Source organism: Oncorhynchus gorbuscha, linkage group LG16, assembly GCF_021184085.1.
Source record: "Oncorhynchus gorbuscha isolate QuinsamMale2020 ecotype Even-year linkage group LG16, OgorEven_v1.0, whole genome shotgun sequence".
Taxonomy (NCBI): domain Eukaryota; kingdom Metazoa; phylum Chordata; class Actinopteri; order Salmoniformes; family Salmonidae; genus Oncorhynchus; species Oncorhynchus gorbuscha.
In genome coordinates this window covers 28821992-28846999 of record NC_060188.1, presented here as the reverse complement: position 1 = coordinate 28846999, position 25008 = coordinate 28821992, and the positions used below count along the sequence as shown (strand labels likewise).

Below are 25008 nucleotides of genomic sequence, written 5' to 3'. Positions count from 1 at the left end.
CATATTAACGTTTTTATTTTTATTTTTTAATCTTCGATAAGAATATTATTTCTGATTCAACAAATAGCCTATGCCTCCTCGATAGGCCTTCGCATATGCCTATGTATTACATACATATAGGGCCTAAGCATTTAGGAATGTAGCACACACCAATCCAAGATAAATAAAAAACTAAAATAATTTGTAATTAATTACTTTTTGCTTTATTGACAGAACACTTGTGCAATTGAATAACACATAGTTCCTCACAACACGAAATTATACAAATTCCTACATATCGTGGTCCACTGTAGGCCAGCATCTCAATAATAAAAACAAAATACGTAAAATAATTTGACATAGGGGTAAAAGCCCTTACAACAAGTCATAAAATATACATCCAGAAGATCACAAGATGACAGAGAATGAAAATATAACAACAAGGATGACCTTAGAGTTGCCAAACTGCTGCAAAGCCGATCCCTTTTCTCGCATACAGGCTAGTTTTCCCAACCAGAGTTTTGCAATATTACGGTCTATGCCAAAGAACTAGATAATATTTACCTAAATCAACATTTAAGCAACAATAGCTTATTTAGTATCGCTTAGAATCATAGTATTTTTTTTCTTTATACAATTTCACTGTACTTTTAACAAAACAAGACGTGGCTATAGGCTACATTAATCATTAATCATTAATCTTATAGGTAGTATTGTATGTTTAACTCAGTGTAAGAATAGGGGGGACACGGTTTTCCCCTACGGTTTTAATATAATATCAGTCTCATGTAGTGCTCATTAGTCTTTTCACCGTCCATTCACCGTCGCTACTGGTCTTCATCCTCGTCCTCCTCGCCCCCCGGCGGTTCGGCTGCAGGGGAGCTCCGGCCAGGCGTCTTGTTCTCCTTCTTCCACTTCATCCTCCGGTTCTGGAACCAGATTTTGATCTGCCTCTCCGTCAGACACAGCGCGTGTGCGATCTCTATGCGTCTTCGGCGGGTCAGGTAGCGATTGAAGTGGAACTCCTTCTCAAGCTCCAGCGTCTGGTAACGCGTGTACGTCTGTCGACCTCGCTTCCTGTCTGCACCTGTATATAACAGAGGCAGAGCTTGCGTGAGAACACCGAACAGACAGAAATCGAGCGGAAACATATTTCATTTTTTCCTCAGCAATTTGAAATAGTAAAAAATTAAATGAGCTCGAATGCTCTATCTAGATCGAATCTGTTTTTTGTTCTTGTGAAAGAGTAGGCATATAGGCTATAGCTTGTCGTTAGTTTAAAAAAAAACTAAATAACAAAGCTTTGATAAACGTGCATGGAAAGCATAAGTGCAGTGGAAGGAAATGTGGTGGTATTTGCTGAATAAATGCAACAATTGAGTTATATTTCTGAAGATGATACGATTCGAAGGATTAGTTGTGGATGGGATATTGTTATTCTTTACTATCTTCTCAGAGGTTAAAAGGCAACTGGGAAAATCTTTGTCATAGTTTGGAAATAATTACATTTCTGAATCTAGCCGGGCCAAATGTAGTGCATCTGTTGTGCTACCTCAGTAGTGGCCTATGTTGTAAACACAACTTGCAGAGCAAATATAAACACCTCAAAGTTACATTTAACGAGCTGTTCCCACTACTAATTTTAAGAGTGTACAGTAAACAGTTTTACAATCCCCGCAGGTATAACCGTGGGGTAGTAAGAGGGAAGCGGATGTATAGGCCTGAACGGAAGTGATAATAATCTCCACACTGTTATTTTGTTACGGAATTCTAGTAAAAAAAAGTATCACTTATCAGAAATGTGTTTCTTGGTCAGATAGCGTTGACTGTATAGCTATAGGCCTACCACAAATCCTTAGTGTCATTTTGCCCTGGAATCCAGCAACGTTTCATGAAAATAATAAGAAAAGAAAAGTAATATATAAGCAATATTTGTAATGAGATACTATAGGCCTTTACATGCTTAGTATTACCATTTTAGGTAATCTATAGGTTTCCTATTCCATCATATGCATAATACATTATATTTTGTGAAATATCTAAACGAACTTAGCGCCACTTACTTTTCATTGACATTCATGGTGCAATTAATATAACTCTGTAATGCTATATGGACTTATATACAGTATCATTCAAATACAAGTAGGCTATAAAACCATAAAATCCAGCTGAAAATGCTCAGCTGTGTATTCATGCATTTCCCTTTCGCACAAAATACCTAACATTCCATTGCCTTGGAACAGAAATGGGAGTTTTGATGTGCTCAACAACATAACCTCCACCACACAACAGAACCCCTATCCCATAATGAGGCGTAGGGCCTTCTCGAATAAACCTCGATGGCATATAAGCGAGGAGCAACACAAGATCACTCCCTGTTGACATACACAAGGGGTTTTACTTCCAAAAGTTCCGCATACGATGCGAATGGGACGGGTCTCCTCCCGTTTCCGCTCAAGGCAGACATCTAATGGAGTCTGAGCTGAGCTGCTGCACTGTGGGGTTTTATTGCACGACGTGGTCACTGGTGTGGTTCTCATTTCCTCTCTGGCGACGTGTCACATTCTGGGTGAAACTGGCTCGAAATGAGACAGGAGGAGGTTTGGAGGTCTGGGGAGCCCGCCGAGGAAGGGGAGAGGGAGGGAGAGAGAAAGAGAGAGAGGGGGGGGGGGGTGTTTATATTGATTATATTTTTCTCTCCTATGGTGTCCTCAGTGATTTGTGCTTCAGCAGAGAGAAACGGCTTGGCTGGAATTCTTCTCCGTGAATCGCAGTTTTGTCAGGAGTTTTAACAAGGGCGAGCATTGTGCTCTCAGAGGAACTCTAGTACGCTCGCGCATAGTCTACTACACACCCGTCCCAGTGTATAAGACACAAGTGTGACACAAGTGAGTGTGTGTGTGGGGGGGGGGGTTACTATCTATAAACTATATTTGATAAGGGTATTATTTATAAAGTGACATTTGCTTGAGGATAAGTTATAGGGAAGTGGGTGTATTTCCAGACCAAATATTTGCTTTGTTAGGCTGAAACATCACACCCATATAGGCTAGTTGAACAACTCATCTAAATTAAATTATATAAATTCATTGTTAGGCCATGCCACACCGGTGAACATGTCAGGATTTTTTTATTTTTAGCAAGTCTCATGAAAACTGAAAGTCTCTGAAAGATTGTTTGTGTGTATGTATGTGTGTGTGTGTCTGTGTGGACCAGAAGTCCTCACAAGATTAGTAAACAAACAAAAAGTTGACCAACTGGGGACATTTTGTTAGTCCCCACGAGGTCAAATGCTATTTCTAGGGGGTTTAGGGTTAAAGTTAGAATTATGTTATGGTTTAGGAGCTAGGGTTAGTTTTAGGGTTAGAAGCTAGGGTTAGGTTTAGGGTTAAGGTGAGTTTTTTTGGGTTAAGGTTAGGGTTAAGGTTAAGATTAGGGTTAGGGTAAGAGTATGGGTTAGGTTTAGGTCTAGGGATTAGGGAAAATAGGATTTTGAATGGGAGTGAATTGTGTGTCCCCACAAGGTTAGCTGTACAAGACTGTGTGTGTGTGTGTGTGTGTGTGTGTGTATGCGTGTGTGTGTGAGAGAGAGAGAGAGAGAGAGAGAGAGAGAGAGAGAGAGAGAGAGAGAGAGAGAGAGAGAGAGAGAGAGAGAGAGAGAGAGAGAGAGAGAGAGAGAGAGAGACTGCCTGTCACTGTCTACCTAGTCAACTTGAGCAATGTCTTGATTTGTTATATTTATTTGTGTATGAATAGTCTTAGCTATTGCAAACACCAATGAAGCGTATTTCTTTATACCAGGTGCCTCATTAAATGACACTTGAAAATCTAAATTAGGTTTTCAAAGTTAGTTGGTGGCTCCTATAACCAAATTAGCAAGCGGTAGGCTGGCAAAGAGAGTCAGACATGCCAGGCATGAGCACGCTTCCATGAGTATTTTTTTTTTCAAGTACGCATATTTCACACAAGGACATAAATAGCTTACACCCAACTTACACGACGAGTGTAAATTTATGAGAAAACGTGTGGCAACGAATACCTGCTACTAAATGTCAAAAGCCCTGCTAATGAGGACGTATCATTTTCAAAACGATTTATGATGTTGTACGTTTTACGCCAGAGGCTAACAAGAGAAGGGAGCACTAAATTGACAATTGACTGATAGGAAGTTTGTGGTAGTAGTAGCCAAGGCCTTGAGAGGTTACTGAAAATCATTAGACAAAAAGTTGTCAGACACTTTTTCACTTGAGCCGCGCGCACTGAAAGTTGTTGTTCCTTGATGGTGTGTAATTGTTCAGCCTCCTTGAGTGCGTAAAACGCACACCTCACAAACACAGGCAGGCGCGCGCACAGACATATACCACAGCTACACAGCCACTTACATCTACACACACATACACACATTATTTGACAGTACACTTAATCTAACAGTGGCGTAACATGAATTGCTATTTTGTGAGCATCATTTTCTCAGACTAGATTTACTTGTTTGCTGGGTGGGCAGTAGGCAGCTGTAAGGCCCACTGAAACTATTCAACAAGCCAGTTCAGAATGTTAGACAATGGCGTTTCTATAACAAAACAACACAACCTAACATCGCAAACCAAGAGCTAACCAACTATTAGCATCGTATTATTTAGGGTGTTTGCAACATTCGGAGGCATTACTGCGATACTAATATAAGACAGTGAACACAGGGCAGGGACCAGGAAATCATACAGAAAGTGACAACAGAAAGTGATGGAATAGCCTAAATAGGCTATTTCTTTCTACCCGAGGACGGAGTAAAATAATCCAACGCCCCCTCTCTCTGTTTTAACACAATACCGCCTAATGAATATTCAGATGTCTTAAATTATGGTTTTATTGAGGTCGTATAGCAATAAAAGATCTGCGCAGGCAAAGCGGTGTAAAGCATAGTTCAGGAAGTCGCTCTGGCCACTTCGCAACGACACTGTTTAAAGACCGTTTAGCGCAATTATTAGGTGGGAGCAAAGCCCCATTCCTTTCTCCCTTCCTCTTCTTTTGAAAACATACATTTTAAGATCACGTACCTGAGCTTCTCATCCAGGGGTAGATCCGTAAACTGTCCTCGTTCTGTCTCTGCTCCGCCTTACCGCAGCTGGACACTTTGGACGGGTCACCACCGGAGCAAATCATGGAGAGGTCGGGGTGTTCAAAGTGGGAGCAGTGCATGTTCAGAGAGCCGGTGCCCAGCCCATATGCAGAGGGATACATGCTTCGGGTTTGGGTGGGCATGTTCCCTGCGTTATTGTACAGTCCCGATAGTGTGGAGGAAGAGGAGGAGAAGCCTGCGCCGCCGGAGCCCGAGACATAGCTGCTGGCGCCTGGTGAACTGGACGCAAAGGCGCAAGAAGTTTGCTCGGGAAAGACCCCACTTGGAAAAACCGAACTTGCAGCTTGATATTTAGAAAACAAAGCGTTCGCATAATACAATGAACTCATAATTTGACCGGTGATTTGTAGGCCGGGAGGTTTTAGTGTCGGTTTTACGAGGTACTGTGATATATTACAGAATTACAGTCTAGATTTACACCAAAAATCACCCCTTTTTCCTCAGGGGCCACGTGACGAGGGCCATGTGATACAAACTCATCCAATAACAACAGCTTCCTACAAGCTCAGCTAATGTGGAAAAAAATTGCACCACTGACCATACAAATAAAATACTTCAGTCTATTCACTGTACGCCGAACGGTAGGCCTACCTCCAATCAAGGAACTAACAAGATACCCGGCGCGTTGCACAATGATAAAAAGGCCTGATCCTTACAAATATCCAAATTAATGTATATAGACAGATCTTAAAATGTCCTCGACTTCTCGTTAGCTACCACACAAATAAGAAAAACCCATTTGTTTCCATATTGATTTTACTTATGCTTGTCAGCGGTGGGATCTCTCAGCAAGTGTCTGTTATCCTGGTCTCTGCGCACGCAGCCTGAACTTTGTCCGTGGACCAGTGGTGCCCACTCGGGCCCGTTCTGGAAGAATTTCTGCTTTCGAGCATCCCTCTGTCGACAGCAACCATCTCCAGCACGACAGAGAAGCCCTGGACAACACAAGCACTTTTGCTTTTACGGAAGTGGGGGGCCAGGAGCTGTCTCGAGTCGCCTCGTGCCACTTACCACCCTATCGCAGTGTTTGACAGGATTCACCTGGCGCACAGGTGCATTTATGCACCTCTTTTTCTTTCCTTTCTCCAATAAAACTCAACATAAATGTGACTGTTATTGGAAGTGAAATATCATCACGTTTTCTTCCGAAGTGGGTCATATGATGTAGCCAGCCTTTACAGCGTGGTTCCACATGCCACGGCCTTATCTACGTCAACATTGTGTGGACATGAACATGTACGACACAATTCTGACCATGCGTCATCCTACATGGTTAGATGTATGCACCCAGTATCCATAAATAGTTATTGGTTTGGTGAAGGTTTTGATGCACTTGTGTAATTTTGGGTGAGATTACTAATTGGCTGAGTCAGTCTGTGTGGTGACGGTGGCTATTGGGATTCACACCTTGAGAGGAAATTAAGCAGAGAACAGCAATGATGTCACAGATCCTCGCTTGTAAACTTTATTGTGTCCTCTGTCTTCCGCCGTTTCCAGGTTTAGACAATAGAACAAAGTGATGAAGAACAATAAAGCGTATCATCAAGTCCCCATAAACTAATTCACGAGTAGCCTAGAGTACACATTCTGTTTAAACGAGGGGTCACATGACATCCTTTTTTATTTCCATTGTATTTTTATTCATTTTTTTGTTTTTTTTTGCACTGTGCGCATGCTTACCCAAATAAGGAAGACAACAAAATACCATCAATCAAAACGAACTAAGGAAGGACAAGTGTAAAAAGAGGATAGCCTACAGCATAAATAGGCAGTTTCATGTTGTTGGAATTCATTATTCTCTACGTCATCATAACATTGAAGTGAGAACAGTAAAAATTGCACAATTTAACTTAAAAACTATACAGCTGCCAAGATAATTGTTAATGTCAAAATTCTAACAATAAAAATGTTTTTTTTTGTTCACGATAAATGTTCCACAAAGAAAGGACGCTATTTTTAACACAATAATACTTTCCAACATCAGATAAAAAGTACAAATGCTTAATTTCCCGTTCAAATGTTTCGTTTTGTCTCCCAACAACCACATTGTGAATGGTCCTGTCCTTTGTCACCGTCAGGAGACTTTCCCATCGATTGAATCAAACCGTGAACGACTAGCCAAAGACTGCCATGTTCCGAGACAAAACCACATGCTGGCTCCTCTTTCCTTATCGCTCTCGCTGCCTTTTCCGCGGTGCTGATTTTGACCCCCCAGTCTCCCTATAGCTTACATTTGCTTGGCTTTGTCGCAGTCTTCCCCGGACGAGTGTGTCCCCGCGCCCTGCTCCTTCTGTCGTTTCTCCTTCTCGATCTCTTCCTGCTCTGTCTTACTGCTGGGGAACTTGTCCTTGTTGTTTTCCTTTTTCCATTTCATCCTCCTGTTCTGAAACCAGATTTTGACCTGTCTCTCGGTCAGTCCCAGGGCGTGCGATACCTCGATTCGCCGCTTGCGGGTCAGGTAGGGGTTGAATAGGAACTCTTTCTCTAGCTCCAGTGTCTGGTAACGGCTGTAGGTCTGTCGGCCTCGCCTTCGTCCGGCAGCTGTTGGCAAAATGAGGGGACATGTTTGAGGAACACATACAAATAGCCATTACAAATAGCCTATACAAGTTCACAAATACGATTCTCTTATCTCCATCCCCAATATCCCCATACGCAATTGTTATTGTCTTTCGGCCTACAGAGTGAAGCTATCAATTATAAAATCCACTCGTTTTTATATCCCCAAGGTTATTTAAACCTAGATTGACTTGAAGTGACTTATCGGCACTGCAATACAATTCAAATGATTGGATGTTCAATGTCCACACATTCATAGGATATGAAGTCAAATCCAACGTAAATCATGTCCGACGCCCACACATAGGCTACTCAATGCATTAGGTGAAGCTATAAAGCGCCTAACCTGTGGGAAATGGCCACCTTGTAGCGAAATAATCCCAGAAACCACTGTAAGTCGTAAAAGCGAGTAGTAAAACTTTAACCGGGGTGAGAAGTAAGAGAATCAGCTGCGGGCCAGCTCGCACATGGAGAGAAAAGCTTTGCTCTCCTCTCTATTCCCCCCTCTCTTGTATATGGCGGGGTCATTAAACTGTAAAGTGATTCGCAAGTTTTGGACACCATAAAACCATAAAAGCACGGTCTCTCTCCTTTTAAACACAGGAAATGTACCTCAGCCCTACTCGCGGATGGTGTAAGGTTTAACATTTTATCCCTTTCCCTCTTTTTATGCATACCCACAAGCAGTGTTTCAGTTTTAGCTCTGACTTACATTGCGGTCTCATCCACGGGAATAACTGCGTTGGAGAGGGGCTCTGTTCAGTGCTCTCCGTCTCGTCCCCGATGCCACCAGCCGCTAGCTTGCAGTCGTTGTACTGGACCAAATCCGCGTCCTGGGGTCCAAAAAGGGTTTGCCTCTGGAGAGCGTCGTACCCGTAGAAGTTGCCCGGCTCGCCATGGCATGTTACGGCGCAGGGACTCTGTTGGTAAGGGGCACTGGAGAGCGTGGACGCGCCGTGGTGGTAAAATTCCTGGATTTGAGGGGGATGTTGGAAAGTTGCTCCAGTGCCTGGTCCATACACTACTGTGGGTCTACTCCCAAGGTCCTGCGCAAACCCGCACTCGTAATAATTGGGACGTAAAGAGTCTCCACTCTTGTATTTGGAGAAGAGAGAGTTGACAAAATATGAACTCATCTTTTGTTGTTGTTGGTTTTGTTGTTGTTTGTGATTAGAAAGACTCAAGCGCTCGAGAGGAAAGCAATTGACGAGTTCTTGGGTAAAAAAAAAAGAACCTGAGCTAGTTCGCAATATATGGACCGATGTTGTATTTCAAAACACTCAATCTAAATAGCTGGAGCCACAATCATGCCGATTCCATAAAATCGTCTCCACTGAAGTGCTCCTGCATCACAATTCCGGTATGAGGTGCCAGTTCACAAACAGTTTTCTGTGATTTACTCCGCTGCAAATGAGTTGTTTCATATTTTGCGGTGTCTTTTCACGATAATTTGCATCTATTATCGGGTCCTCATCTCATTGGCTTCTCGCATCCCACACGGACACTGCTCTGCTCTGCGGGCTTCTGATATGGAAGGAGTGAGAGAATGAAAAAGGGAGAAAAAGAGAAAGGGAGAGAGACGGAGAGGGAGCAAGGGACTAAGGGAAAGAGAGGGGGGTCGAGGGAGAGAGGAGGGGAGAATATGCGCATTAATATATTCAAGCGGGTAAGTTAATGAGAAATCTGCCGCTTCGCATCAGATCAAATACAGAGCACCCCCCACCCCAACGCACCCACTCTAAAAACCTCTCTTAAAGAGATTGATTTTTAGCATGTAGGCTGGTAATGGTCAACCTAAAGGGATGCACATATAGCCTACTCATTCATTTCTAAATTCTAACGAGGTGGGTTCCTCTTTTTCGAAAATGTCAGGGTCGCCCTTGCAAATTGTGAAAGTACACGATGTAATTGGTATCAGTTTTAATAAGTCCTATAAATGTAATTGCAGTTCTAAAACAACTTGTCAAAGCCTCGGCACCAGCGTCTGAGGCTTGTTGAGAACAAATGAGGTAGTCAGATTTAACATTTTGATTATCGTATTTTTATAAATATGATATTCATAAAGATGTGATGTCTGGAAGGCGCGCCACTCGTGGTATAATGGAGAAAGTGGTTGTAAATGGTTTAACAAACTATAAAATGCAATAAACGCTGAGGCTGTTTGTTGTTTACACCTAGCATCAAAAAAGCTGTTAGGATTTTATGAGGTTCCACGACCAGAGCCATAAATGCTTCACTTGGAGCAATTTCACCGATACAGAAATATTCAAGTATTTCATTGTCATTTTAGTTGTGTTTTCCATACGGACTGTCATTATAGAAGCTGATATTTTAACCCCTAGACGTATTTTCTGGAATAACTAACGAGGGGACAATTTGTGGAAAGGTTGTGTTCGTTAATGACCTCATAAAAACGAAAATATTGTTAGGATTGGGACTAAAATCAGTTTTAAAGAGAATATAGACCTGTCTATACGTGATTGGTTTAAGAAATAGGCTGAGCGGAGTTTGCATTAACTAAATGAAGCCAAGGAGGAGTCTCTTCGAGCATTTATTCAGAGTTATAGTATTAGGACAACTAGCCTTAGAAAATTAAGATTATGATAACATTTCTTAGTTAGGCTATATTAGCCGATATATGACTTACATTGTAGTGTAGGAGCCAAACGAATTGTAACTTTTTGTTATTCTTGCGTTATGCAGTTTTCCGATATTATGTAAGATACAGGCCTATATGTTCAGGATTGTTGAAATGAAGTGAGAAAATATCTATTTTATGTGCATTATTTTATTCCTAGCGTGCGTATGCAAGTATTGGCCCTGCTAGGCTACTGTCAAATGTAACCGTTGCCATTTTAAAAACATATTATTGACAAAGGAGACCGGAAGAACTGAATGAGGAATACCCTTTTACCGTGTATTTGGAAAACTATAAAAGATATGTCATGTGAATGTCCAATTTACAGTAGGACAATTTGTCTGCCATGTTCATATTGTATAGCGTGTGCATTCACGATAGGTTACGTTAAGGAGTGTCCTGCAATTGTAATAAAAGTTCTAACCCAAACCAATTAGCTATATATTAGAATTATAACGAACTTTCAAATTAGCTACACTGAATGAACTGTTATCCTTTACATATCAGGGGGTTCTAATGTAAATTCAAAGATATTTCACAGCGCTAAAGCGTTACCAATGAAGAGTTGCGGCATTTTACATCTAGTATGACGATTTACAGCACGAGTCTCTTATTTCCATATTTCGTTACATTATGAAAAACATCAATATGAACAGCGTTTTTCGATCAAAAATAATGAATATAATACTAGTACTACAAAGTTTAACATATTGCAGTCGAATAAGAATAAATCATAAAAACCTTCACAACATTCGGTTGATTTGAATAATTATTCCCAAAGTCATGGACAACAACTTTAAACCAACAGAAGATAAATGATTTAAAATTTAGTAGGCTATATAATCTTCTCAGAAGAGCTGTGCCCTCTATATAAGTGCTTTGGGGCAAATAAATTATTTCTAGGCTAATAACATTTATGAAGAAGCAAGCAAATAGTTAAAATCATTGTCAATGCGCTTCTATTTCACTATCCAAATACATAGGCCTTTATTTGAAATCTTACCATAATATAGGAGAAACATATAGGCCTATATTAATCTTCTTGCCGCCATTCAAAATCTCTTCAAGAGGCTCTCTTGGCCCACGTTTAGGTGGTGTAAGTGGCATGTCTGAGTTTTCTAAGGACTTCCGGATAGGCGGACAACACAGTGGTGGCTTTCTTTCGTGGACCAACATCGCCATCAAGAGGCCGTTTTTAGGTGTGCCGCAGGGATTTCAGATTATTACCAGTTTATGATTCTATAAAACACGACACATACACCCACATAATGAAGGTATTTCACAACTAAACAGTGAAAGTATAGGCCTTATTTCGAAAAAAAAAAAAAAAAAAACATATAGGCTACAAGGGCTGTTCCTCTGGTTGAGTCTGAAGACAGTCTGAAGACATGTTAGTCTATACACAGGCCTAATGCCGTCTAGATGAATTAATATTGCTAAAAATGGGTCATTATCTAGGTCTATTTAATTGTTAATTGAGGAATATCTATATGTAGACTATAAACGTATTTTTGTAAGAAATAATTAGCTACCTTACATGGGCCTACATATTGTGGAAAATAATAGAACACGTATTTGTTTCATTTGGTTGTTACACTATGAGCTATCTACCTAGTAGAAAGCAAAACTTGCATTTGATAATATGCAGACAACAAATGAAACATATCATTTGAGATGCTGTAAGGAAAGAAAATAAAAACACGAAAATGTAAAAATATTTATGTAACTTTGTAATCATATGGCAAGTGAGGTTATTCATTATTTCTAAAACGAATGACGTGTAAACACGAGGGTAAATTATGCTTCAACCATATTCGAAAATAAGAATTATCCGAACATTTATTTTCAGAACATTGACTCACGCTCATGCTAGGAAATGATCATTTCCATACTTTTGCCAAAGTTGATGGAAAAACATAATCAACAATGTGAATAGAAACACTCATTGACTACGCACATATTTGGGAAGTCAAGCTTGCCGTGATTGAGAAGTCAAAGCAATTTAGAGACAATATAATATTCATTTAGCCCATATGAGTTATGCGACTCCAAAAAATCTTTCCATATGAAGACAAACTCAACCCCTGTCTGTATTCTCTGCCCCCAGGGTACTCCTGGAACATTTGTTCATATGATCTCTCGACTACATGGTGCACAAGTAGAGAATATTAACTTATGGACTGCAACACTTGGCAGTATAAAGTCATGATTTTTAATATGTGTACTTATGTAAGCAGGTCCTGTGGGTTGGAAGCGGAGGGGTGGGCATTTATGTAATTTCTGTTGGTTTTTGTTTTTTTGTTTCACCTGTAAACCAACAAAAAAAAACTTTAAAAAACTTGGTCACAATACAAATCTGTATGTATATAGAAACATTCATTGACTATGCACATATTTGAGAAGTGTAGCTTGCAGAGATTTAAATGCCAAATCAATTTAGAGACAGTATAGTATACATTTGACTTAGTACTATTCGTTAATCTCTGGTTATTATTGTTTGGCCTAATTGTAGCCTATAATTCTGGTATTTTCTTTGAAAAGTGTCGTAGAGCTAGGCTAATTGTAGGCAAATAGTGACGAGTGGTAATGATTGTCAAAAAGAGGTTGCAACGACCATTGTTATTTCAGATTTGGTATGACAATCTGGCATATGATAAAATTGCCATGATACATTTTATTTACTCTATCCAGGAGTTTGCCTTTTTACTCAATGAATGTCTGCAAAATCCAATCATACTGTCATACAACAGAATTACAAACTGAGAACATGGGAAAACAGAGCTTTCAAAAGTAAGAGAGCTGCACTCTGACCACCTATTATAACCTATTCCGTGACCTAACAATGTAAAGTTCTGCCACAAAATGGCCAGCCTAGCCTGGGCGCGAGGTTGTATACAGATTAAGGTTCCCCTATGTCAGACGTCTCGCCAGAATCTTTTTGTGGCGTTTTATGGCACTGCTGTAGGGCGGCCAGGATGCGCTCGGAAGTGAAACAAAGGGAGGCTGCGAGAACACTGGACTCCGGCGGTTCATCTGGAAGTCCAGACCTGGCCACGCAAGCCCCCCCACTCCTAGTGGAATCCGTAAACAACAAACGCAGCAAACAATAAACGACAAAACGCAATGGAACAACGTAAATCCCCAGTCTAGAACGTGGTTTAGGCCTACCCCACGACACCTCGAAACAGTTATTAAGGAGGACTTGAAACTTTTCATTCTCCCGGTGTTTGCTTTACAGCCGTTTAGTTCTTAACCTTCAGAAATTTATACCCTATAAAGTTTTATTGCAGTCATATTATTTTATTGCGGCACACCGCATTGCATTTTCTTTCTCCCTTTTATGACAGTCGGCTTCCCCATCTCCTCCTCCCCAAACGAAAGCCCATATCCTCTTTGCTGTTTGTTTCCTCTTGAAAAATACCATAACAGGCCCAGGATTGGGTGGTACAGACCCGTAATAACCAATACTGACCCCCTAGCCTACTTAAGAAGAAATAGGCCTTTTATTCACATATGCTTGGCGACGCAAAAAACTTCAATGTCTCAGATGCACATCTGCAAGCCAGTAGTTCTGGTTGGCCCGAACTTCAAGATATATTTTAATTACTACAGGCTGCAGGGATTCAGAGAATAACACCCAACAATGTTATTGTGCATTCAACCTCATGTAGCCTATATTCAGTTTCCAGAGTTATACGCCCATGTAGTTATTTTCCATTTCTGAAAATAAATCAATGAAACATTTGGCATAGTAGTTTATTATAGGATGTTACAGAAGGATATAGGGTATGAATTGAATCATTATGCACCACATTGTACCAAAATATGCGCAATGTCTATAGAACTATTTAATCCAAGTTCATGAATAGACTGCTTTTTAGTTCAATATAATGTATGGACTCGTTATGCAAAGGGTTGGGCATTTGCTGGGCGTGCCATATTTTGGAAAGACGCATTCAAAAATCATGCAGTTTTCTTTGCGTTCATCTTTGGAAAAAAATGGAACATGGGCCTTAGAATCATAACCTACCTCACTAGTCGTGTGTCACAGGCCTCATGATTAGTATTTTCCACGCACAATACAGCACAGCCGATTTGTTTAATTCCATGTCCTTCCCCAACTCCTTCCCGGGTTCTACCCAGAGTGGCACGTTTTAAATACACATAACCAAAACTTTTCATTTTCATAAACGTATGAGATGAAGACTTCAAGATAAACATTGCCATAGGGTCATCTTAATGGATGCTAGGGTCTAGGGCTATCTTCTTCAGGGAACCATGTGCACACTTGGCCAAATTGACTCCTTTCCTTCAAGTACAATTCAAGACAAATGCTCCGGCGCACGAGACATATTTTGAACACATGCTCCTCCTAAAAGATGAAATGAATTTGGAAATATGAAAAGGCTCAAACTTGTTTTGTTCTCACTCACACGCAGAGAAGGCGCATATGCACCCTATGTTGCGCACTCTCGAGACCTTCTCACTGTCTAAAATGAATTGGCTATCATAAATACAATTGCTTTATTTTCATTTTAATTTCAGATCAATTCCATGAAGTTATCAATAGCAGTAAAAAAGTGCCGAGACATTGTTCTAATGTAAACTATTGTTTTAATACGAATCCAACATCAGCAGTGCTATCTCACAGATAAACAACACAGGACTGAATACAATTTACATGAGAGACACAAGAGATTAATGTGATATAAAAAAAAGACTGAGAGGGGGTTAGTAGTTTCTGGAGTCGGTGCTTAACAGCGTTGTTGTTATTAAAAATGAAGAGTCCAACTGAGATGACCTGAAGGCCTCTATGATGAAATCTGCGAGGCTCGAGCGCATGGAGAGAATAGGGTCTAATGCTCCTTAATATTCAGAATGAAGGACAGCCATGCGCGCGACTCCAGAAACGCCACCCATTTCATATCTCACTGAAAATGCATCATAAGAGTTCCCCAGGATGTTTGTAAGTACTCCCACAAACAAACAAACAAAAATACATGTACACCAAATAAGTACATCATTCCTTATTGTATCGACAACACGGTTAAATCAATTAACGCTCAATACATTCTGGACAAGAACATGTAAACAATATCTAAAACTGGAAAAATGACTTCTGCTCATTCAACTCCGATGTCATTTCCCAAAACACCCATTTTTAACATATGCAACTCATTCCAATTAAAACAATCGAGGTTATTCACCTAGGTCTATTTACAATCAATTAGAAATATTACCATCCAAAAACTGCTTTTCTTCAAATAGATTTCATTTTCAAAACACACAAACGTAAAGAAATAAATTACATTTCAGTATGATATTAGGCATGCGCTAACAATGTAAACATTTTTATTCTTAGACAATGTAGGCTTGTTTTTCTTCGACGGATGTTATATCCTGTATTTAAGCGCATATGAGTAAATCTTTTTATGGCATATATCAAAACGAGAGAAGTGTAAACGGGCGGGTTATTGAAGGCCCTTTCATTTCCACGTAAATGTTTAAAAACGTTCCACTGTTAGAATGCACAGTCATTAAATGAATGCAAGTTGGCTACAGGCCAATGGGTCTGCTGACCTTATATTGGCAGACCGAACTATATAAAACTAGGCTAAATCCCAATCACGAACAAGGTTCCATATTGAATGTGAACTAGCATGTTGCATATGATGGTTCAAGGAAATATACCATGTCGCGCTATCTACCCGAAAACACGTATTCCTGATTAATTTCCACATCAAAGTAGTCTAAAATATTTACTCTCAGTAGCGGCTTAAACTCTTTAAATTATTTTTTAGCAATTACTCAACGAAATAGTAACATTGGCCGCAAGGAAATGTTAAAGGATAAATACCCCATAGACCAGGGTTCTCCAACCCTGTTCCCGGAGAGCTACTGTCCTGTAAGCTTTTCACTCCAACCCTCATCTACCGTACCCGATTCTAATATTTAGCTGGTTGATAAGCTGAATCAGGTTAGTTACAACTGGAGTTGGAGTGAAAACCTACAGGAAAGTACCTCTCCAGGAACAGGGTTGGAGAGCTATGCCATAGACCTTTCCATATGAAACCCTTATTAGGTTATTACGCACTTTTACGCACAAGGAACTTGAAGGTAAAATGATGCACATGTAGAAAAAAGAGATACATATAAGAGTGTGCACATACCTGTTGAGTTAGTATTTAAAGGGATTACAACAAATACATGGAACCCTGATATTTTACTAAATACGAGCCAGTCAAAGGGGCTCTGGGGGATGTGACTCTACAAGGAATTATAAATAATACACTAATAATAATAATAATAATAATAATAATAATAATAATAATAATAATAATAGGCCAACCCCTTACACTAGCTTATTAATCGATTTACAATATAACATAATTGGGGCGACTGAGTTGGGGGAACTGCTGCTCGAATAATAAAATAATGTATTTTTCGTGAAAGACCAGTTATGTCCGGCGCATCTATGGAGCTGAAGAGAGGAATGGAGCGGCGAAAAAACTAAAAGATAAGAATAAATGCAGGTCGCACAATCCCTTTAACTACAACCGTTTCTCTTATGTATTAATGACCACACGGAACCGACGTTTCAGCACCTCCATGCCTCTCCTGATGAAGCGTTGGTGTCATGCGTAAAGCAATCAATAAGTGATCAAAGTAGTGCTTGAGAAAGAGCCGCGTGAATCCACCCTCCTTTCTACTATATAATGTAATATATGCTATTTAGCAGACGTTTTTATCCAAAGCACTTACAGTCATGCGTGTATCCATTTTATGTAAGGGGTGGTCCCGGGAAACAAACCCACTTCCCTGGCGTCACAAGCGCCATGCTATACCAACTCAGCTACAAAGGACCATAAGAGTTTTCTCTACAGGTCTGCGCTTCTATAATATCAGAGGGTGTTTTTCACATCGATATGGAAAATAATAAAAACAAGCTTCCTGCATCCCCACTTTACCCATGACAGTCCATGTATGCCTATTTAAGGAAAAAGTCACGCGAAAGCAGACTCTTTGTGATGGTGGTGTTTTTAATATAACTCCCTTTTTTTCTTAATCCTTGGGTTGGTCCTTATTCATTTTCTTCATTTTCATCCGTCGGTTTTGGAACCATATTTTGACTTGTCTCTCGGTCAAGTTCAGCGAGCGTGCTACCTCATGCCTTCTGTCCCGGGTGAGGTACATGTTGAAGAGGAACTCTTTCTCGAGCTCGAGGGTTTGGTATTTCGTGTAAGGGCACCGCTTCTTCCTGGAAGACCGGGCATGCAACCAGTTGGCAGAGGGGTCATCTGCAAGGGAAAGTCAGACATACACCTTTAGTAAATGGCAAACAAACACAGACCAGAATAGGCCCGAGACTAGCAAGCCTAATGACATAACTAAATACAAACATGCTTGCGTACTAACCAGATTTCCATGCCAATGCTATACATAATTGAGTTAAAGTGATATCAAAAGCCAAGTCTCATATTGCTCCAAATGGAACAGTGTTCGGTAATGTAATGGAGCAGAGAAGAGAAGAGAGGAAAGTAGTTCCTCACCTCCCCTCAGGCCGAAGGTGACCTTTGTGGGTCTTGTAAATGGGTTTAGAGGACAGGCAGTTCCTTCACTGTACATGTTTACCATGAAAGTACTTCCTGGACCGCAAGGTGTCTTTTCACGTTACCGTAACAATTTCATACATGGGGAAAAACAAAGAGAATGGAAAAGGTCCTCGTGTTCCTCACCCCACTAGACCTTGAAAATCACTCTGTTTGTGAGAAGTGCACTCTACGTGGATGGAACACTTGGAATGTGATGTTATCTCGTAAACTATGATTATCCGTATACCGTAGTTTTTTAGTTGTTGTTGGTCAAAACCTCCAATCATTGCAATGCACTCCACCCTTCAGCTTGGTTAGCAGGCCGAATGCAATTAGGGAAGAAGGCACAGCATCCTTATGAGGAGAAGCAATCCTCCCCCAACAGAGCCAAAAGCATTCGAACTATGAGAGACGTATAGTGAGCAACAGAGGCTAACCCAAACAAAAATGCAGTCCCCCTCAAATGCGGTTGCTTTGGAAAGAGGATGATCTCCTTTTTATGGGAAATGTTCCAGGGGAAATATTTCTTGCTGTCTCCGTGGAGACGCCTCTCCTCTCTGGTGGCTTTCTCGGGAATGCATGCTATGTATTTTCATGTAGGCCCATCTACATTTCTTCTCAATTGCTTTTGGTATAACGTCACTGTGTAGAGCCTGCATGTTGGGCTACCTTGGCATTCAAATGGCCTTGAAAAGCTTAAACTGAGAATACCGTGATTACTCAAAAGGCAGTGGGGATATAAATCTCCCAGGCATGGCATTGGAACGATTGCATCTGCAAGTGGACACCAATACCTGTTCCGGGGCACTAGAGGTAGAAGTGGGCTTTGTGACACGCAAAGTGGTGCTTCGCATTCCCCAAGTACATAATCACCTAGTGTCATTCATCCCGTGCAAAGACAGGGATTTTCCTGTCACTGCATGACAAACCATCCAGTGCTATTCCATAACGCGTATGGATATGTGAAGGGTTATAGCTGTGGCCAATGGATCTGGGCATTTCTACAGATAAAAACAAGTCTGGGCTCATTGAAGCCGTTGGCCATTTCTCCTAGGCTACATACATGCAACCAATGTAGGGAAATCCAATCGGCCCATGCCCCTAGACACGCACTTTAATACCACATCAACGGTCTCCAATATCCTAAATCGTATGATGAAATCCTATTTTTATCATGAAAGGAAATAACCCCCCGGGGATGATTGATAACCCTGTAAACCTATCCGTTGCCGGCGGACACGTCGGAGATAGAGGTGTGCCATCTAAATACTTATGAGACAGCTCAAAGACATGATCTGCAACAATGCAAGTTTAAGAGGGTATTGTCGCTGGATAATCATGGGGTGGGGGTCTGATTTGTGACGAATGTTGGGATGGAAAAACAAAATGGCTACAGACCGTTATAATACCATCATGTCTCTTTGCAATTTTACCTTAATAGTCTGAGAAATGGACCTTTCGTATATGCCAAGAGAGATTCGTTATTGCATTTCTCTACGATAAGGTTGCATCGTATTTTATATATTTTTTTCCCCGACCTGTCCCAGGGAGCCAACATACAACAATTAACAGTGATGTTGGCTGGTCTTATAACTTAATAAACTTATGGGGCAATAACTTTTTTCACTCACGAGCCGCTGCTAGCACAAAGAGGGACGTGTAATTCCCAACTTCATTGCCTTTGCACGTAGTTTATTCTGGAATGCCGCCCAGGACAACACAAAGGGGAATTCTGTTGCGCACCATCCATTAGAGAGTTCACGTTTGCGTGAACCCATTTTGTGGATTAAAAGCAATGTTCGTCACCACCGTCAGTCCATGCTACTCGAAAATGACCATCAGTCAGAACCTTGACCCATCCAATTAAGGTTATGCCTCAGATAGCCTATATTTGTGGTATATCTCTGTTTCCCGGTGCACCAAAACGTTACCGGGCGAGCACGCACAGCCTATTTCAACAAGACCGTGCTTTGCAGAGTAGCACACATAAATAGGTTTCTACTCCGACTCGGCTCCAGGCTTGATTCATAGCCAGCCTGATCTTATGAGGCAGTGTTGGTAAAGGACAGAAAAGTATTTTTATTCTGTCAAGGCAACCATAGGCATGGCTAGTGAGTCAACTGAGAGTAGTGGCCGACATCCTCCACATAATGTCATATAGCTCAGACAAATGAGTCTGCTAGTAAAAAAAACAACAACTGAGAGTCTCACTTGGCAAATGTTTCAGATTCTTTTTCTGGTGTCAAAGAGAAACTCTTGCCCACTCAGCAGTCCCAAAGGCATCAATACAACTTGCTTTCCAGAAAATGTCGTCAATGCGGTTTCTTTGCCAAAATAATAATTGAAGAAACGAACATATAGCCCAATCCCCCACACTCCACATTCTAAACGACATTAAACGTCTATAAATAGTCTACTGCCATCAGACGTGAATGAAATAAAGACACGTTTCCCCTTAGAGAGGATATTTACACTCAAATATTGACTAGAGTTAAGAGGGCCTTTCTCTGGTAACTTCTAATTCTGCATTGGATAGACTCTTGGCACGTAGTTCAATAGAGGGACGCTTGTCTTGAGGTGTTGTTCAGTTATTACTGGATTAAAACAAGCTGCTGAGAAAATGAACGGCACTAAAGTGCAATTGAGCGCAGAGAACCTGTTCTCAGAGGCTGTGTGCCAAAACTTACACAACTCAGTGTGAAAAGGGCTGCAGTAAAATTATATTCACTACCAGTTGGTCCCCAAAACTAAGGCAGGTCAGCGCAGAAAACCGCGCACGTGAAATGTCGCACTAATCCAAAACAGAGTATCATCCATACCTTGACTAGATGTATGTATAAATGTATGATAATAATTAGAACGTAAACATACCTAGTAAGTTAGACGCACACTACGGGAACCAGATTTGGTAGTGAGCCTCTATGACTCGCAATCTCTTTGTTCCTGTTTTATGACCGCATTAAAAGCTTTACAGACTGTTCACTTCCTCGTTTTATAACTTACTTTGATCTGGCCCGTCTTTGTCTTCGCTAACTTCACAAATATCCTTATTGTCCTCGAATCCGGAGCCCTGGCTGGAATTCATCTCTCTTGCCGAAGAGGATTCCAAAATGTACTCGTGTCCACCGATTTTGGGGGGTTCCCCGAGGTGTCCCAGTAGCGGCTCCATCTTGACCTGTCCCTGCCCGGTGAGGGACTCCGAGCGCGGAGCGCAGTCGAGCCAAGTGCGTATGTATCGGGTGTCGGTGGAAGGCACGGGCTGAGTCGGGATGTATGGATGGTAAACCGCTGGTAAGCCATTGGAGGCATGGGGGCTGAAAGGGCTCCAGGACGAGCTAAAAACTGGAGGTTTAGGCTGGAAGCTACAAGAGGGGAATTCGGGATGCTCGCCATGTCCCCCCGGTTGCCTGGAGTTGGAATACTGTACATTGGAAAACCTGGCTGAGGTCGGATCTTCGCTCTCGTGACTTATTATAGAGTCCACATAATAGTTGCTCAGAGTTCCAGAAATTGACATTCTCGGACATTATACAAAACACGGTTCATTGAATTCAAAACATGTAAGGACAGAAGTCGTTTTTTTTACGCGACTCCCCTTCAACGAGCGCACGAACAAAGTAGAGCTGGGTTGCTGGGGCTGTGCGCTCGGAGCGAAATGATTGGTCAGACTTTTTTCACGACCCTGATAAAGCGTCAATGGGGCGTAAATCAATCCGCCAAGGGGCTGCACCTCTCCTAGCACTGTACATATTTTCCTCTCTAAATAAATTGTCTTGTTTATGCAATATGCAAAATTGGAGTGCGTCCATATATATGTGGGTATCTATAGGCTGTCGTAGAAATATCCAGTTAAATTATGGATCCCGAGGATATTATAAATGCATATTGGAAACAATGGACGACAAATAAGCGACCACATTATTTTCTTAATCAAACTGATACATGCATGCGTTTTATGGAACAAGGCCATTGAATACAATAAGCCTTATCCAATATATTATGTGTATGAATGCCCAATACGGCATCAGAATCAAAGTAACGTCACAATACTATTAAGGCGCCATTATTTCTCTATCGCTTTCATCTCTGGATGTCAAATCAAATCAAATGCATCTCTCTTGCCTATCACGTTTTATGTTTCAGATCTTCAGGTTTTAGACCTTTATTAGTTTGTTTTCTTCAAACTTCCGTCTGAGTTTCCTCTGGTGTAGGAAATGTCTATGTTCATGCTTTATTGGCAGATTAACAGTCATGTTTCTTAACGAGCGCATTAAACACTACTGCGTGCCAATCCCCTGTCTTTATAGAATAAACTACTTGAACTTTTTTGGTCGTTTAATACTATAATAAAATGCTACATCAGGCAGCTTTGATTTTTATAGACCTGATATATCGCCTGTGGCGGGGACCGTAAACGACTCTGCTGTAGCATTCCTGCCACTGACAAAAACGCTCACTTCACACTCAGACACAAAAAGTAAACACGGAAGAAATGAGACTAATGAGACTACAGCAGGATATTCTAAAACCCAGCGGAAGATAACCATTTTACTGTTACAGGGGAAAGCAAAGAAGACTCGTAAGTTAACGGTTTTGGAGACAGTTCATATTTATTTCTGGCGGCTTTCCACGTATTGTGCATGACTTGTCACATTCAAGCGGGTCAAAGCTTTGGCCTCGGCCTTCACTGCTCTCCCTGCCTTCCACTGTCTCAGGTGCTAGCAACTAATGCATTTCAGCTTCAGAATAACTCCTATCAAGCGCAAAAAGAACAGCAATATAGAAATACCTACGGCTGATAAAATTTTGCCTTGTGTTTGCACTCGAACATGTCTGCAGATTTATTGAGCACTAAATAGCCTAACAGCTGTTATGTTAAAAATATATGATAATTGCAAAACACGAAAACATGCGAAAGGGGTATTGGGTAGATGAGACTCATATGTAAGGTAATTTGAATGTTTTTCACTACATAACTTTGGGCCAGTAACCGAAAGGTTGCTAGAACGAATCGTCGAGGTACAAATCTGTCGTTCTGCCCCCGAACAAGGCAGTTAACCCACTGTCCCTAGGCCGCCATTGTGAATAAGAATATGTTCTTAACTGACTTGCCTAGTTAAATAAAGGTTAAATAAAAAACAGCATTGCATGTTGCCTACCACTGGTTTGAATGTTGCAGTGATCATTTAATTAACGAACTCCACCAAATACCCGCTGTGCAAAGTGCCAACAATTTAATTAGATACATTGGAGTAGTAAACATTGAAAACATTATCTGCAAACCGCACGAAATGTTTTTAAAAAATGTCAAGAGAAACGTTTAATTAATTGTTGTAGACTATCGTAGTAGACTATAATGCATTGAGCATAAAAATGTACACAAATTAGACTCAGACTATACTTAATTTATTTTGATAATACATATTGCCAAATACAATTTAACATGGCAAATTGAGAAATACAGAAATTGTAACAAAATGTAATCATTGGTAAGCAGATAAGCCTACAAGTTACAATAATAAGGATTTGATAACGCAAAATGGTTCAATCAAATTAAACATATTTATCCAAACTTATAATTCATCATCAGATATTTCTTTCTACTACAGAGGCCCTCACTTTTCAATAAGAAACCTGATATTGGCAGGAGTTATAACAGCTATCATATAGCCTCTCCAAAGCTATGGGCAACACTAGTGACGTGGAAATTAAATGATACCTTATGATTATGCTCAAGTTCTTTATAAGTGTTTAAAGACAAGAGAGCTAATCAAATACGTTTTGTGAGTAGCCTACACTCGTAGAAAAAAGTTCTGGATAGAACCAAAAAGGGTTGCTTGTTTCATACATGGCACCCCTAAAGCTTATATGTAGAACCCCCGTAAGGTTCCATGTAGCTCAGTTGGTAGAGCATGGCGCTTGTAACGCCAGGGTAGTGGGTTCGATCCCCGGGACCACCCATACGTAGAATGTATGCACACATGACTGTAAGTCGCTTTGGATAAAAGCGTCTGCTAAATGGCATATGTTATTATTATATAGAACTCTTGGGTTCCATTCCATACAAGGTTCTATATGGAACCAATTCTATTCTATATAGAACCTTACGGGGTGCCTTATATGAAGCAAGCAGTAGCAGCAGTAGGCCTATATAGGTTAGTAGTAGAAGCTTCAGCATTAGTATAGCATGCAGCTAATATTAGCCTGTATGCAGTCTGCAGTTCTTTCGGGGAGTGTTGCTACTAGCCTAAAGCAGTAAACAGTAACACTGTTTGAGCAATAACTAGACACAATAAATCAGCGTTACATTTATGTGGAATGTAAAGTACCAGCCTTTAAGATATTGGACTGCATTATCTATCCTGATCAGATAAAATATAATGACAAATAATATATATATATTGTTTTTATATATATAACGCAGTATCATGAAGTTGTAGTTGAAGTGCAAATGCCTTTAGCCTTTTCGGCTAGCGTCTAAATAAGGGTCGTGTTTTCGTGAATACTTTGCTGAAATAATATTACAGATGTGGAAGTTTGAAAGATTGACATGACTGTATACAAACACACTATGTCTGTTAATGACCGTTATGTACATACTCTGTCATCTTTCTGTGAGCCCCCTCTGGATAAGCCTTAAAGGGATACTTCAGGATTTTGGCAATGAAACCCTTTATCTACTTCCCCAATGGCAGATTAACTAATGGATACCATTTTATGTCTCTGCGTGCAATTTGAAGGAATTTGCTAACTAGTGTTAGTGCAATTGGTAACTAGCATTAGCACAATGACTGGAACTCTATAGTAACTGCTAGCATGCTACTCGATAGACTTTCAGTCATTGTGCTAGCGCTAGTTAGCATTGGCTCGCGAAACTACCTCTAACTTCCTTCATAATGTATGCAGGGACATACAAATAGTATCCATGAGTTCATCTAACTCTGGGGAAGTAGATAATAGGCTTCAATGCCAACTGAAATGCAGAATGCAAAGGCAAATAGGGCCTAATCTGTTTTAAATTCATTGCCATTGAACGTGTAAGAATCCGCCTTCAGACCAAGTTAATGACGTTGTTAGGTTTCACGATGACAGATCTCTCTCTC

General features: G+C 40.7%; 3 protein-coding genes across 3 annotated transcripts; all 3 read right to left on the bottom strand.

Moving 5' to 3' along the window:
* Nucleotides 1-184: 184 nt before the first annotated feature.
* LOC123999890 (homeobox protein Hox-B7a-like) lies at nt 185-5555 on the bottom strand. The gene is made up of 2 exons (XM_046305903.1): nt 5034-5555; nt 185-1066 (listed from the first exon to the last, which is right to left on the bottom strand). The coding sequence occupies exons 1-2, from the start codon at nt 5443-5445 to the stop codon at nt 807-809; spliced, it is 672 nt and encodes a 223-aa protein (XP_046161859.1). The 5' UTR covers nt 5446-5555; the 3' UTR covers nt 185-806.
* Nucleotides 5556-6567: 1012 nt separating this feature from the next.
* LOC124000058 (homeobox protein Hox-B8a) lies at nt 6568-9242 on the bottom strand. Its single transcript, XM_046306162.1, has 2 exons — nt 8388-9242; nt 6568-7657 (listed from the first exon to the last, which is right to left on the bottom strand). The coding sequence occupies exons 1-2, from the start codon at nt 8809-8811 to the stop codon at nt 7344-7346; spliced, it is 738 nt and encodes a 245-aa protein (XP_046162118.1). The 5' UTR covers nt 8812-9242; the 3' UTR covers nt 6568-7343.
* Nucleotides 9243-14907: 5665 nt separating this feature from the next.
* On the bottom strand, nt 14908-21545 carry LOC123998635 (homeobox protein Hox-B9a-like). The gene is made up of 2 exons (XM_046303688.1): nt 20909-21545; nt 14908-17611 (listed from the first exon to the last, which is right to left on the bottom strand). The coding sequence occupies exons 1-2, from the start codon at nt 21420-21422 to the stop codon at nt 17376-17378; spliced, it is 750 nt and encodes a 249-aa protein (XP_046159644.1). The 5' UTR covers nt 21423-21545; the 3' UTR covers nt 14908-17375.
* Between the last annotated feature and the right edge of the window lie 3463 nt (nt 21546-25008).

Bases quoted from the DNA above. Each gene is read 5' to 3' on its own strand.
- LOC123999890 (XM_046305903.1), bottom strand. From the start codon at position 5,445: ATGAGTTCATTGTATTATGCGAACGCTTTGTTTTCTAAATATCAAGCT. The intron at 1,067-5,033 runs GTACGTGATCTT...TGTTATATACAG, and splicing joins CCCCTGGATGAGAAGCTCAG to GTGCAGACAGGAAGCGAGGT.
- LOC124000058 (XM_046306162.1), bottom strand. From the start codon at position 8,811: ATGAGTTCATATTTTGTCAACTCTCTCTTCTCCAAATACAAGAGTGGA. The intron at 7,658-8,387 runs GTAAGTCAGAGC...TTTTGCCAACAG, and splicing joins CCCGTGGATGAGACCGCAAT to CTGCCGGACGAAGGCGAGGC.
- LOC123998635 (XM_046303688.1), bottom strand. From the start codon at position 21,422: ATGTCAATTTCTGGAACTCTGAGCAACTATTATGTGGACTCTATAATA. The intron at 17,612-20,908 runs GTAAGTTATAAA...TTTCCCTTGCAG, and splicing joins CAAAGACGGGCCAGATCAAA to ATGACCCCTCTGCCAACTGG.